The 14,396-nt window shown below is 39.5% G+C and overlaps 1 protein-coding gene across 1 annotated transcript; it reads right to left on the bottom strand.

The window, feature by feature from the left end:
• Nucleotides 1-6: 6 nt before the first annotated feature.
• LOC133632613 (zinc finger protein 37-like) lies at nucleotides 7-14,396 on the bottom strand. The gene is made up of 2 exons (XM_062025126.1): nucleotides 13,963-14,396; nucleotides 7-2,466 (listed from the first exon to the last, which is right to left on the bottom strand). Exons 1-2 carry the CDS (start codon nucleotides 14,144-14,146, stop codon nucleotides 1,466-1,468), a joined length of 1,185 nt encoding a protein of 394 aa, XP_061881110.1. The 5' UTR covers nucleotides 14,147-14,396; the 3' UTR covers nucleotides 7-1,465.

A 14,396-nucleotide genomic window follows, 5' to 3' on the forward strand; every position in this document is an offset into this window, starting at 1 on the left:
CTTCAGGACAACCTAAAATCATCAGCCCGGAGGTTGGGTCTTGGGCGCAGTTGGGTGTTCCAACAGGACAGTGACCCCCAAAAACACGTCAAACATGGTAAAGGAATGGCTAAATCAGGCTAGAATGGATATTTTAGAATGGCCTTCCCAAAGTCCTGACTTAAACCCATAGATCTTCTATGCCAGTGCATTGAGCAAGTCAAACACTGGATGTGCCAACATTTCCTACAACTAAATGAAGATAAAACTGAGATCATTGTTTTTGGTGCTAAAAAAGAAAGGTTTAAAGTCATCCAACACCTTCAATCACTGTCCCTGAAAACCTCAAATAAAGCCAGAAATCTTGGGGTTATTTTAGATTCTGATTTACATTTCGACAGTCACATCAAATCAGTAACAAATTCGGCCTACTATCAGCTCAAAAATGTAACAAGACTTACACGGCTCATGTCAGCTCAAGACTTAGAAAAACTTGTACATTCCTTTATTACCAGTAGGCCTGACTATTGTAATGGTCTCCTTGCAGGTCTTCCCAAAAAAAACTGTCAGGCAGCTACAGCTTGTTCAGAACGCTGCTGCTAGAGTTCTAACAAAGACCAAAAAATGTGAGCACATTACACCAATTCTTAAATCCTTACATTGGCTCCCTGTACATCAGAGAATTGATTTCAAAATCCTCCTGCTCACATATAAATCACTACATGGTCTAGGGCCGAAGTATATCACTGATATGCTCCCACTATATAAGCCCTCTAGATCACTAAGATCTTCTGAGACTAAACTGTTAGCGGTTCCCAGAGTAAACTCAAATCAAGGGAGAGCATCATTCAGTCACTATGCAACACATAGCTGGAATAAACTTCCTGAAGATGTCAGACTCTCCCCAACTCTGACTACTTTTAAAACTAAATCTTTTAACTTTTAACGTTTCTGTTTTTATTTTTATTGTCTGCATTTTAATTTTGCTTTTATTTTCTTTCATTTCACTTTGTTGTCTGTGAAGCACTTTGAGTCCGCCTTGTGTATGAAAAGTGCTATACAAATAAAGTTGCCTTGCCTTGCCTAAACGTGGGGACAATTCTGAAGAAACAAGTCCATGTCAGAAAACCAACAAATTTACTGAACTGCACCAATTTTGTCAAGAGGAGTGGTCAAAAATGGATGGCTACCAAAAGCGCCTTATTGCAGTGAAACTTGCCAAGGGACATGTAAGCAAATATTAACATTGCTGTATGTATACTTTTGACCCTGCAGATTTTCTCACATTTTCAGTAGACTCATAATAAATTCATAAAAGAACCAAACTTCATGAATGTTTTATGTGACCAACAAGTATGTGCTCCAATCACTCTATCACAAAAAAATAAGAGTTGAAAAATTTTTTGGAAACTGAAGACAACCATGACATTATGTTCTTTACAAGTGTATGTAAACTTTTGACCAGATGGTATATGAGAATCTTTCATCACACACACTGCAACTCAACACTTTCTCTGCGATGTGTATTCTCGTGTCTCATCAAATTTCCTTTCTGAGTGAATCTCTTATTACAAACTGAACACACGAATGGTTTTTCTCCAGTGTGCATTCTCATGTGTAATCTCAAACTTTGCTTTGTAGGGAATCTTTTACTACAAACTGAGCACAATAAGGTTTTTTCACCAGTGTGCAGTCTCATGTGTAATTTCAAAAGTTGCTTTCGTGCGAAGCTTTTGCTGCAAACTGAGCACAGGAATGGTTTTTCTCCAGTGTGCGTTCTCATGTGTGTTTTCAGATGACATGGGTATTTAAACGTTTTGTCACAGCAAGAGCATTTCAAGTGTTTGTTGTCAGTATGACGTGTCATGTCAGCTTTAGAGTCTTCATCATCAGTGTCAGGAGAGTGTGACGTTATGTCATCACTATCTGATAGTGGAGCGAAGAGCTTGTCTGCTTGTGATCCTCCACAGTGGTCTCCATCAGCTTCTGTTGTCATGTGTGGAGTTGGAGGCTCCACCTCTCCCTTCTCCTCACCTTCACCCTCATCATCTTCACTCTTCACAATGACAACGGTCAATGGCATCTTGGTGACATCAACCTCCTCCAGTCCTTCAAGATGCTCTCCGTCTTGACTGATGCTGTGTTCCTCCTCTTCTTTATTTTGAGGGGGTTTGTGGCTCATCCTCTTAATTCTTAAGGTAGATTTGCTGTGACTTTTTCTCTTTGACATGGGGGAATCTGGCACCTCATCTTCCTTCTCTTTAATGTGAGGGTGCTGTGGCTCCTCCCCTTCCTCCTTAATATGCTGGGGCAGTGGCTCCTCATCTTCCTCTTCAATGTGAATGAGCTGTGGCTCCTTAATGTCCTCTTTAAGGTAAGGGGGTTGTGGGTACTCCTCATCCCCCTTAGTTTGCGCTGGCTGTGCCTCTTCCTGCTCCATCCTGGTAGACCACTCCTGCTGCTCAGGAAGATTTCCTTCAAAGCCGTCTGCCAGAGACAAGAAAACAAACAAACCAGCTTTAGTCAATGAAATAAGACCTTGTCCTTGTCCAGGGATAACAGAAGTAATAAAACAAGTCATGAAAAAATAAAAAATAACCTGAGCAGTAAAGCCTTACATATAAAAAAGGAGAGCTGCTCATACACCCGAAGGACAAAACAGAACAGAATACAAATTGTTTTAACGGAATCTTGAGCAAATCTTTGAAGGAATACAGTGTGGGCGAATCAAAAAGAGAAAGAAGAGCAAGAAACCAAAAAGAAAAAGCAAATAAGGAAACCTTAAAAAATGGGGAAACCTTAAAAAGGAACACGTGGGAGACATTTATGCTTTGTTTGGGTGGGTCTAGTTCAGGCGTCGGCAAACAAACAAGTTGAAAGAGCCATATTGGACCAAAAATACAAAAATTACTGGCTTAAAACTGCCAAATGTATAGATATGTGTGTCCAAGTTAAAGGAAATGGCATGCTGTCTTCTTCCAATGGATTTATTACAATCTTTGCAAGCTGGGTAATGTTTGCTGTGGTCTGGAACAACATGGCACACAAACATAAATGCAGTCAATATTACATGTGTCATCAGACATGCAAATATAAATTAAATACACAGAGGACATAAGTAAAGGAAATTAAATTAACTCAAATATACCTACAAACGAGGCATAATGATGCAATATGTACACACAGCCGGACTAAGTAGCATGTTAGCATGGATTATTAGCACTCCAGGCAAGTCAATAACATCAACAAAGCTCACTTTTGTGCGATCACGCACAGCATAAAACGTTTGGTGGACAAAATGAGACAAAGAAGGAGTGGCATAAAACACGTCTTTCTGTGGCAGCGTCGGAGGAAGTTGTACATGTAAACAAACTACGGTAAGTTCAAGGACCGCCAAAATTAGTAGGACATAACGGTGCAGGCCAAACACTCTCATCAGTGAAGCATAAACACAAACATATTACCATACCATACCATACCAACTTTATTTATAAAGCCCTTTAAAAACAACCACAGTTGAAAAACAAAGGGCTGTACACCACAAAGAAATAAAGGCAAAGGACAGACTAAAAAATAAAATTTAAAACAGAAGTAAAATACACATTAAAAAAGCAAATACAAAATTACCCTAAGAACAATTTTGTTAGATAAAAAGCAGTTAAAAGTTAAAAACAGTTAAAAAAGTTAAAAGTTAAAAACAGTTTAAAGTCTCATGCTGGGTTAAAAGCCAGTGAATAAAAATGGGTTTTAAGAAGGGTCTTAAAAATAGCCAAAGAAGGGGCCTGTCTCACATGGAGTGGAAGATCATTCCAGAGTTTGGGGCCGCAACAGAGAAGGCTCTGTCCCCCCTGAGCTTACGCTTGGATTTGGGTACCCCCAGGATCAGCTGATCAGCTGACCTGAGGGACCGGGTGGGGGCATAGAGGTGGAGCAGCTCAGAGAGGTAAGGTGGGGCAAGACCATGTAAGGATTTAAAAACAAGTAAGATAATTTTAAAATGGACTCTAAAAGACACAGGCAGCCAGTGGAGGGAGGCTAAAACAGGAGTAATGTGCTCTCTTTTTCTTGTGTTTGTTAAAAGTCGGGCAGCTGCATTTTGGACCAGCTGCAGACGTGAGAGGGAGGACTGACTAATTCCAAAATATAAAGCGTTACAGTAATCCAGCCGAGATGTAATAAAGGCATGGATTACTGTCTCAAACTGTTGCCTAGAAAGAAGGTTTTTAACCTTAGCCAGCTGACATAAATAAAAAAAGCTGGGGGGCGGGGCTGAGTCAAAGGGAATGGCCTGTCCTGCGCTCGTCAGGCGCAGAGAATGGCAAACGGCCATCAAAAGCAGACCAAAAGATACCGGTATGGCGGTATTAAATCAAATATATCTCTGTTTCTAAAATATACCGATTTTAACTGTAATACTGGTATACCGCCCAGCCCTAGGTGGCAGCATGAAGAGGCTCTATATTAGAGCCAAAATGACAGCATTGGGTGCTTGGACGATGGGAGGTCACACACTTTGTAGCGCTTAGAACGCTCAGAACATTCCATTACTGCACGCTGCTGTTGCATGCTCTCATCATAAATCACACTTCCATAGTGAGCCAAATGCCATGATGTATTCATGTATTCATCACCATCACTACTGCACAATTAACTCAAAGTGCTAGCCTTTAAAAATGTTTCAAATCAATCAAGTCAAAAATCTATTAAAGGCCTACTGAAAGCCACTACTACCGACCACGCAGTCTGATAGTTTATATATCAATGATGAAATCTTATCATTGCAACACATGCCAATACGGCCGGGTTAACTTATAAAGTACAATTTTAAATTTCCCGCCACACTTCCGCTTGAAAACGTCTAGATATGATGACGTATGCGCGTGACGAAAACGGTTGATACGGAAGTATTCGGACCCCATTGAATCCAATACAAAAAAGCTCTGTTTTCATTTCAAAATTCCACAGTATTCTGGACATCTGTGTTGGTGAATCTTTTGCAATTTGTTTAATGAACAATGGAGACTGCAAAGAAGAAAGTTGTAGGTGGGATCGGTGTATTAGCGGCGGACTACAGCAACACAGCCAGGAGGACAGAGATGGATAGCAGACACACTAGCCGCCAAACTCACCTTAACTTCCTCCGTCTCGCCGACCGCATCTGTGATCGGGTGAAGTCCTTCGTCGCACCGTCGATCGCTGGAACGCAGGTGAGCACGGGTGTTGATGAGCAGATGAGGGCTGGCTGGCGTAGGTGGATAGCTAATGTTTTTAGCATAGCTCTGTGAGGTCCGGTTGCTAAGTTAGCTTCAATGGCGTCGTTAGCAACAGCAGTGTTAAGCTTCGCCAGGCTGGAAAGCATTAACCGTGTATTTACATGTCCATGGTTTAATAGTATTGTTGATCTTCTGTCTATCCTTCCAGTCAGGGATTTATTTATTTTGTTTCTATATGCAGTTAAGCACGATGCTATCACGTTAGCTCCGTAGCTAAAGTGTTTTGTCGATGTATTGTCGTGGAGATAAAAGTCACTGTGAATGTCCATTTCGCATTCTCGACTCTCATTTTCAAGAGGATATAGTATCCGAGGTGGTTTAAAATACAAATCCGTGATCCACAATAGAAAAAGGAGAGAGTGTGGAATCCAATGAGCCCTTGTACCTAAGTTACGGTCAGAGCGAAAAAAGATATGTCTTGCACGGCATTCTAGTCCTTCACTCTAACGTTCCTCATCCACAAATCTTTCATCCTCGCTCAAATTAATGGGGTAATCGTCGCTTTCTCGGTCCGAATCGCTCTAGCTGCATTGAAAACAATAGGAAAATGTGAGGAGCCTTTCAATTGACTACGTCATGCTACTTCCGGTAGGGGCAAGGCTTTTTTTTTTATCAGATACCAAAAGTTGCGATCTTTATCGTCGTTGTTCTCTACTAAATCCTTTCAGCAAAAATATGGCAATATCGCGAAATGATCAAGTATGACACATAGAATGGATCTGCTATCCCCGTTTAAATAAAAAAAAATTCATTTCAGTAGGCCTTTAAGCATATTATACGATTCGTAGGGCTGGAGGATACATCAATATTATTATCACGGCAACGTTTTTCTTTAAGTGCAATATTAAAAACAAAGATATCTTTCATCTGGATGTTGTCAGCAGACCATACAACCACTATAGGTTCCATTCAGTCACGTGACTTTAGACGTAAACGAAGTGGTGGACAACCAAGCCAATATGGCACCTGTGCAGCAAGCAGCGTGCAAACTGTCCGAGTATGCAAGGGGTCTAGATCTTACCACCAAAAGCAGGTAAGAGCAAGAAAATGTGACACAGTCAACAACAACATTCTCCTAGCTAAGTTGTCTACTTTTTTTGTTGACATTTTTTTGAAACAGGCGGAGCGTGCGCCTGAAGGAGTGGCAGCACATCACAGTAGCTCCTGAGACTTCCTTCATGTTTACTTCATTCTTGGTGTTCTTCTCAACTTTTTCATCACTTATCTTTTGCATCAACCACTAATAATGGTTCTTGGACGCTTTTGTGTGTTTTCGTTACTTTTCTTTCTGGGCCGTTTTGTGTTCGGATGTGCTCAGTTGAGCAGCCCTTTGTTTACACACGCAAGGAGGTGCTTGCGCTCTCCTTGCCCCCAGCGCTACGGGGAGCGCGGCCGGACATTCCCGTGGAACGACGGAAAAAGCGGCGGGGATGCCGTGCCGGCACAAAGATGAAGGAGCGGAGAAGGAAATTTAAGCCTGCGATTCAGTCTGTCCGCATGGGGAACGTGCGGTTATTACCTCACTGCTACTTAATGCGCCGCTAAAATAGTCAGTCTGCCTTGGTGCTTATAATCACTTTTTTTGTCCTGTTAAGCTCCTCAGGAAAATCATATTGTGTAAATGAAATATTATTGGCACTTTCTGGATGTTTTTAGAGAGTATATTGAGAGGACCCTCCATCTGTTGACTCAACAGATAGCGATTTGTTTACAATTTCGAATGTATAAAAAAGCCAAGCATATGTGTTATTGTCTTACATAAGGATTTTAAATGATAAACACCAATAATTCCAGTATGACTGATCTAATAATACGGTCAGAGTGCAGAAGCGTTACTCTCTAAAAATGGCCGACGGTATTCGGGGCAGAATATTTAAAATGGCTGACTGAATTTATGGCGTATTGTTATGTTTAGACAGTGTTTTCACATACTTTGCGGATTGTAAATACAATTGTACATGGTTTAATAGATACAATAAAACACAATGAAGCGTATAAAGTCAACTTGTTTTTCGATTCTGCTGCTGCTTTAATGTCAGATGTGAATCTGTTCAAAACAAAGTTGAAATGTAAGCTAAAGGGAAATCAAAACTGTACAATATAGTTGTACTTTTTTTTAGGTCCTACCTTGTATTTTATTTCACTGTATAAATTTATATATATATATATATATATATATATATATATATATATATATATATATATATATATATATATATATATATATATATATATATATTAGGGCTGCAACTAACAACTAATTTGATAATCGATTAATCTGTCGAATATTACTTCGATTAATCGATTTATAATCGGATAAAAGAGACGAACTACATTTCTATCTTTTCCAGTATTTTATTGAAAAAAAACAGCATACTGGCACCATGTTCTGGACATTGGGGGTGCAGCATACACCAATAATAACACAGAAATGTAACTCATCAGATCAGAACTGAATCAGATATTGTACACGTTTCTGTTGTGGATAATAAAGGATTCATTTTAGGCTGCCTCTGAATAATAGCATGAAATATTCCAGCACCTTCATAACGTTTAGTTATACTAAAGCGTCACTCAAATCTAAATAGATTTATATAGCTTTATCTGGCCCGGCTACATTGATCCATTATGAAACCAACCCGAGATATTTCTGTCCGTTACGTTTATTTCGAAATTGGTAACCGTGCGTTTTCTCTCTCAAAACGGAGTCAAATGTGCCAGAGACAAATTATCAGCCCCGCGTTGCAACAAAGGCATAACGTTAACGTTACCCACAAAAAAGCTGAACTCATAAATGCCTGTTGCCACTATGGACTTAAAAAGTTACGTACCGTGAGTTCCCTTCATCCATGGCTTAACATGTTTCTTCTTCAGGTGCTCTTGAAGCAATGTTGTACTTCCGTGCCATTTTGCAGGAAACGGTCTTCTTTGAAGTCTTAAAGTAAAGTGTTCCCACACTTTTGACGACTTAGGTCGTACACTTTTCTCCATAGAAGCAATAACCTCAAGATGTTTATCCGCTGAACTATCCGTACTGTTTTCCTGCACCATTTTTCGAATGTTTCCAGCAAAGGAGATGGCGTCGTCACGTGAGCTGCACATGACATATCATTGGCTGGCTTACTGGCTCCTCATGAGACGTAGCCTCAGCACCGCCCTGGCACTGTTTTGTATTGTTTTTGTACTTATTTTGATTATTGTTTCTCAGCTGTTTGTAAATGTTGCAGTTTATAAACAAAGGTTTATAAAACTAAAAAAAAACTAAAAATTAAAAAATAGCCTCCACGCATGCGCATAGCTCCAACGAATCGATGACTAAATTAATCGCCAACTATTTTTACAACTAATCGATTTTAATCGATTAGTTGTTGCAGCCCTAATATATATATATGTATATATATATATATATATATATATATATATATATATATATATATACATACATATATATATATATATATATATATATATATACATACATACATACATACATGTATATATATATATATATATATATATATATATATATATATATATATATATATATATATATATATATATATATATATATATATATATATATATATATATACAGCTTATATATATATATATATATATATATGTACACACATATATACACATATATATATATAAAATAGTTTTTTCTTTCAAAAGGCCAGCTAGGGAGAAAGGACGTAAATTAGCATTAGCTATAGACCAGTGGTTCTTAACCTGGGTTCGATCAAACCCTAGGGGTTCGGTGAGTCGGGCTCAGGGCTTCGGCGGAGGTCAAGACACACCCGACTCATCGTGTAAATAAAAACTTCTCCCTATCGGCGTATTACGGATACGGCAACAGCAGAAGTCAGACTAATTTGCATGTGTGTAATTTGTTGTGAGTTTATGCACTGTGTTGGTTTTGTTGTTTGAACAAGGTGATGTTCATGCACGGGTCATTTTGTGCACCAGTAAAAAAACATGGTATCACTTTAGTATGGGGAACATATTCACCATTAATTAGTTGCTTATTAACATGCAAATTAGTAACATATTGGCTCTTAACTAGTCATTATTAAGTACTTATTAATGCCTTATTCGGCTTGGCCTTATTATAAGCCTAACCCTCTAACCCTGACCCTAACCCTCTAACCCTAACCAAATAACTCTAAGTTAAGTCTTTGTTACTTAGAATATGTTCCCCCAGTGTCCAAAAAACTCTAAATAAAGTCTTTGTTACTTAGAATATGTTCCCCTAGTGTCCAAAAAACTCTAAATTAAGTCTTTGTTACTTAGTTAGAATATGTGCCACTAGTGTCCAAAAAACTGTAAATTAAGTCTTTGTTACTTAGAATATGTTCCCCATACTAAAGTGTTACCAAAAACATATAACTTTGTCTTGAATTTGACAAAAACCCCAACATTTTATTTTTCACTAAAGAAGGGTTCGGTGAATGCGCATATGAAACCGGTGGGGTTCGGTACCTCCAACAAGGCTAAGAACCACTGCTATAGACACTCTGTGCAGTTGCATTCATTGTTTTGGAACTCCTTTGAACTGTATTGTCTCTATTCAAATAAAAACAAGATTCCATTGTCATTTTTCCTTTTCTGTTTTTTTAAACGACAAAGTGTTTTTCCAGTGTTCTTTTGTGTTAATGACGAAATATCGTGAGGTTTCCCTATTGTGTGCTCTTGTGTCATTCTCACAATGACCACTAGCCCGCAGTGTTCTGTGGTGACTAAGTTGTCTGTCCTACCTATCGAGAAAGAACAAGTCCTGTTAACCTTTGTCTTGTGTTAGGGTCGGCACCGATCCGTTTTAGTTTTTAAATGCATAAAAGAACCACATAAATTATTTTTTTTGCATCTGTCAGGAACCTCTATTTCAACAACAAAAAAAAATGTTCCCACTAAATTACAAAATGCTCTGGTTCAAATTATGACCTTGGTGTTGTTAGGGTCGGTTTCGACCCAGTTATAAAAATAAGATTATAAAGCAATAATTACAGCCAAAACTGAACACACTGACAGCCAGCTCCTCTCCCAATCATGTGAGCTTTAGGAGATTCTTATTTTACCTTGTTATCTAGTACAAAAACAAACAAAGACGGGCATGTCCAGACATGTGAGGTCAATTCAGTATAGAGTTGGTGACTTGCAGAGTGCACATCTCCAATTTGCAGCATGCAAAAATGAAAAAAACATTTACAGTGAGAGAAGTTCTGGATAATATTTTTGGTGAAAATGAGGGAGAGGACACAGAGCAGCATAGTGATACGGATGAACAGGTTTCTGAGGCGGAAGACAATGTGGAGTATCATCCAGAAGACACAGACACATCTGTGAGTCTGATCAGGAGGTCAACGGTGGTAAAGCTACTCCCGCTGAAAGATTCAAGTCCAAAAATAGTAAGATCTGTTGGAGCTCAGTACCTCATGATTTACATGGCAGGGCAGCTGCTGCAAATGTCATCAAAATGACCGCTGGAATCTCAAGGTTTGCTGTGACGAGAGTCACTGTCATCAAGACATGTTTTGAGCTATTTATGTCATTGTCACTAAAAAGAGTCATCACAGCTATGACAAACCTTGAAGGAAAAAAAGTCCATGGCGACATGTGGAAAGACATGGATGAGGAATACCTGGATGCTTATATTTGTGTTCTTATTGCTGGAGTGTACAGATCCTGCAATGAGGCCACCGATAGTCTCTGGGACGCATCGATAGGCAGAAATATTTTCCGGGCAACAATGTCACTTCAGACCTTTCATATGATATCAAGAGTCCTCAGATTTGACAACAGAGATACCAGAGCAAGATCTGACAAGCTTGCCCACATCAGGGATGTCTGGGACAGATGGGTGCAGCTCCTTCCACTGATGTTCAACCCAGGGCCAGAGGTGACAGTGGATGAACGTCTTGTCCCTTTCCCAGGAAAATGCCCCTTCCGACAATACATACCCAGTAAGCCAGGGAAGTACGGCTTAAAAATCTGGGCAGCCTGTGATGCAAAAACCAACTATGCCTGGAATCTACAGATTTACACAGGCAAAGCTACGAGTGGCATCCCTGAGAAAAACCAAGGAAAATGTGTGGTCCTTGATATAACTACTGGACTGCAGGGTCACAATATCACTTGTGACAATTTCTTTACCAGCTATGACCTTGGACAAGAACTTCTCAGGAGGAAACTTACCATGGTGGGCACAGTGAAGAAAAATAAACCTGAGCTGCCTGCTGAAATCTTGCAGGTGAAGGACAAGGCTCCGCTTTTCTCAAAGTTTGCTTTTACAGACACCACCACTGTTGTCTCTATTGTCCCAAAAAAAAAAAACGGAATGTGATACTTATGTCTACTCTTCACAAAGATGCAGCTGTGTCATCAGGAAGTGACAAAAAGCCCACAATTATCCTCGACTATAACAAAAACAAAGGAGAAGTGGACAACCGGACTGCCACTTACACTTGCCAGCGAATGACTAGGAGATGGCCAATGGTTGTGTTTTACAACATCCTCGATATGTCTGCATGTAATACATTTGTGTTGTTGACCCACATCCACCAAGGGTGGACCTCAACCAAAAAAAAACAAGCGGAGAATGTTTCTTGAGGAGCTGGGAAATTCCCTTGTCAAGCCACACATTGAGCAAAGGGTACGGGTGCCCCGAGACCCAGACACTGCAGCCTTGGTCAGACAGCTGCAGAGCTCGCCTAGCACTCCGTCCACTTCATCAGCACCACAAAGAGCATCCGCGCCAGCATCCTCCTCAGCCAGCTCTGCCTCAACACCAACTAGAACAGACATTGCCACAACCCCACTCAGGCCACCTGATTCTAAAAGAAAGAGGTGCCAGGTCTGCCCAAGCAGTAAGGACAGAAAGACAAACGTATTGTGCTTCAACTGCAAGAAATATCTCTGCAAAGAACACACTAAAAGTGTCACTTTTTGCCACACATGCATCTAAACACACACACATACACATGCAAGTTCTTGCACACAGAGACTTTTACTCTGATTTTGTTTTTTATTAGTTTTGGAACTAGTAATTTATTTCTATTGGTTTGATTTGCTTGATTGGTTGTTTGACCTTGCAAATCTATATTTTGTGTTATGACTTGTTCTGCTTTTCATTTTGTGTTTGTATTAAAGTTCTGTTCCTGAAAAAAATACTTTTTAGCCTATTTCTTGAAGTAAATATATATGGATCGAAATTGACCCGTCACACCATAGATGTTACTATAGTTAAAATTATTAAAATGAAAAAATAAATAAAACACATTTATTCAAGAGATGTGTTCTAATACCCCTCAGTAATAGTCAGGTAACACAACAACCTTTTATTTATTAATACGATTCTCTTGAGGTTCATTTTACCATTTTTTAAATTGAAATCGAGGGATATACTGACAAAAAAAGGCCCAATGGCTCACAACAAAAATATTAAAACTAAAGATGTCCGATACTGGCTTTTTTGCCGATATCCCGATATTGTCCAACTCTTAATTACCGATTCCGATATCAACAGCCGTGGAATTAACACATTATAATGCCTAATTTTGTTGTGATGCCCCGCTGGATGCATTAAACAATGTAACAAGGTATTCCAAAATAAATCAACTCAAGTTATGGAAAAAAAGGCCAACATGGCACTGCCATATTTATTACTGAAGTCACAAAGTGCATTATTTTTTTAACATGCCTCAAAACAGCAGCTTGGAATTTGGAACATGCTCTCCCTGAGAGAGCATGAGGAGGTAGAGGTGGGCGGCGTTGGGGTTTTGGGTAGGGGGTAGCGGGGGGTGTATATTGTAGCGTCCCGGAAGAGTTAGTGCTGCAAGGGGTTCTGGGTATTTGTTCTGTTGTGTTTATGTTGTGTTACGGTGCGGATGTTCTCCCGAAATGTGTTTGTCATTCTTGTTTGGTGTGGGTTCACAGTGTGGCGCATCTTTGTAACAGTGTTAAAGTTGTTTATACGACCACCCTCAGTGTGACCTGTATGGCTGTTGACCAAGTATGCCTTGCATTCACTTGTGTGTGTGAAAAGCCGTAGATATTGTGTAACTGTGCCGGCACGCAAAGGCAGTGCCTTTAAGGTTTATTGGCGCTCTGTACTTCTCTCTACGTCCGTGTACACAGTGGCGTTTTAAAAAGTCATAAATGTTACTTTTTGAAACAGATACCGATAATTTTGAAACCGATACCGATAATTTTGAAACCGATACCGATAATTTCCGATATTACATTTTAAAGCATTTATCGGCCGATAATAATCAGCAGCCCGATATTATCGGACATCTCTAATTAAAACCAATATTTTCATGGATAAGGAAGCCTAACAAGGTAACCAAGAGATGAGATACAAGTTGGACGATAGATAATTGTTTTTAGTGTATTTTACAGCTGATTTAAGACATGGGTCAAAACCGACCCGTTGATTGATTGAGACTTTTATTAGTAGGTTGCACAGTGAAGTACATATTCCGTACAAATGACCACTAAATGGTAACACCCGAATAAGTTTTTCAACTTGTTTAAGTCGGGGTCCACTTAAATTGATTCATGATACAGATATATACTATCATAACATAAGAGATGGTAACATAAAGCTAACCGAGGCCTCAGAGATTTTACCACGCGAGGACTGCAGTCGACATATCTCTGCTAACAAATATAAAGTTAGTAAACATGTGAGAGTAAGAAGTAAACAAACCTGTTCTCGGCAGCTTCTTGAAAACAGCGTCCAGTAGTTGACGTTGTCGCTCCTTCTCCTCTTTTGTTCGGGAAAGTTCATCTTCGTACTCTGCTATCGTTCTTTCCAACACTACAAATATTTCTTCCACAGCCTCATTTAGTCGCTGATTCACCAACACTCTCAACATTTGTACATTACACATTTTCTCTGATTAGCGATGTGTTGACAACTTCCGCGGCTAGCACGCTAAGCTAACTAGCGAGCTAAGCTAACTAGTGAGCTAAGCTAGCCTGAAAAGCTTCAGTTCACCGAGGCGAGTTTATCCTGACACGAAAAAATTTACAAAATGTAGTTAGTCGTGCGATAAACAAATAAGTAGAAAGCTATAAATGCAGGAATGACCACAAACATATAGACCACACTATGTTGCTCGTCTCTACACGAGTGCTCCG

Source organism: Entelurus aequoreus, linkage group LG17, assembly GCF_033978785.1.
Source record: "Entelurus aequoreus isolate RoL-2023_Sb linkage group LG17, RoL_Eaeq_v1.1, whole genome shotgun sequence".
Classification (NCBI taxonomy): domain Eukaryota; kingdom Metazoa; phylum Chordata; class Actinopteri; order Syngnathiformes; family Syngnathidae; genus Entelurus; species Entelurus aequoreus.

Coding starts and splice junctions, on each gene's coding strand:
- LOC133632613 (XM_062025126.1), bottom strand. CDS start 14,146: ATGTGTAATGTACAAATGTTGAGAGTGTTGGTGAATCAGCGACTAAAT. Junction 2,467..13,962: donor CAAGAAGCTGCCGAGAACAG/GTTTGTTTACTT, acceptor TGTCTCTGGCAG/ACGGCTTTGAAGGAAATCTT.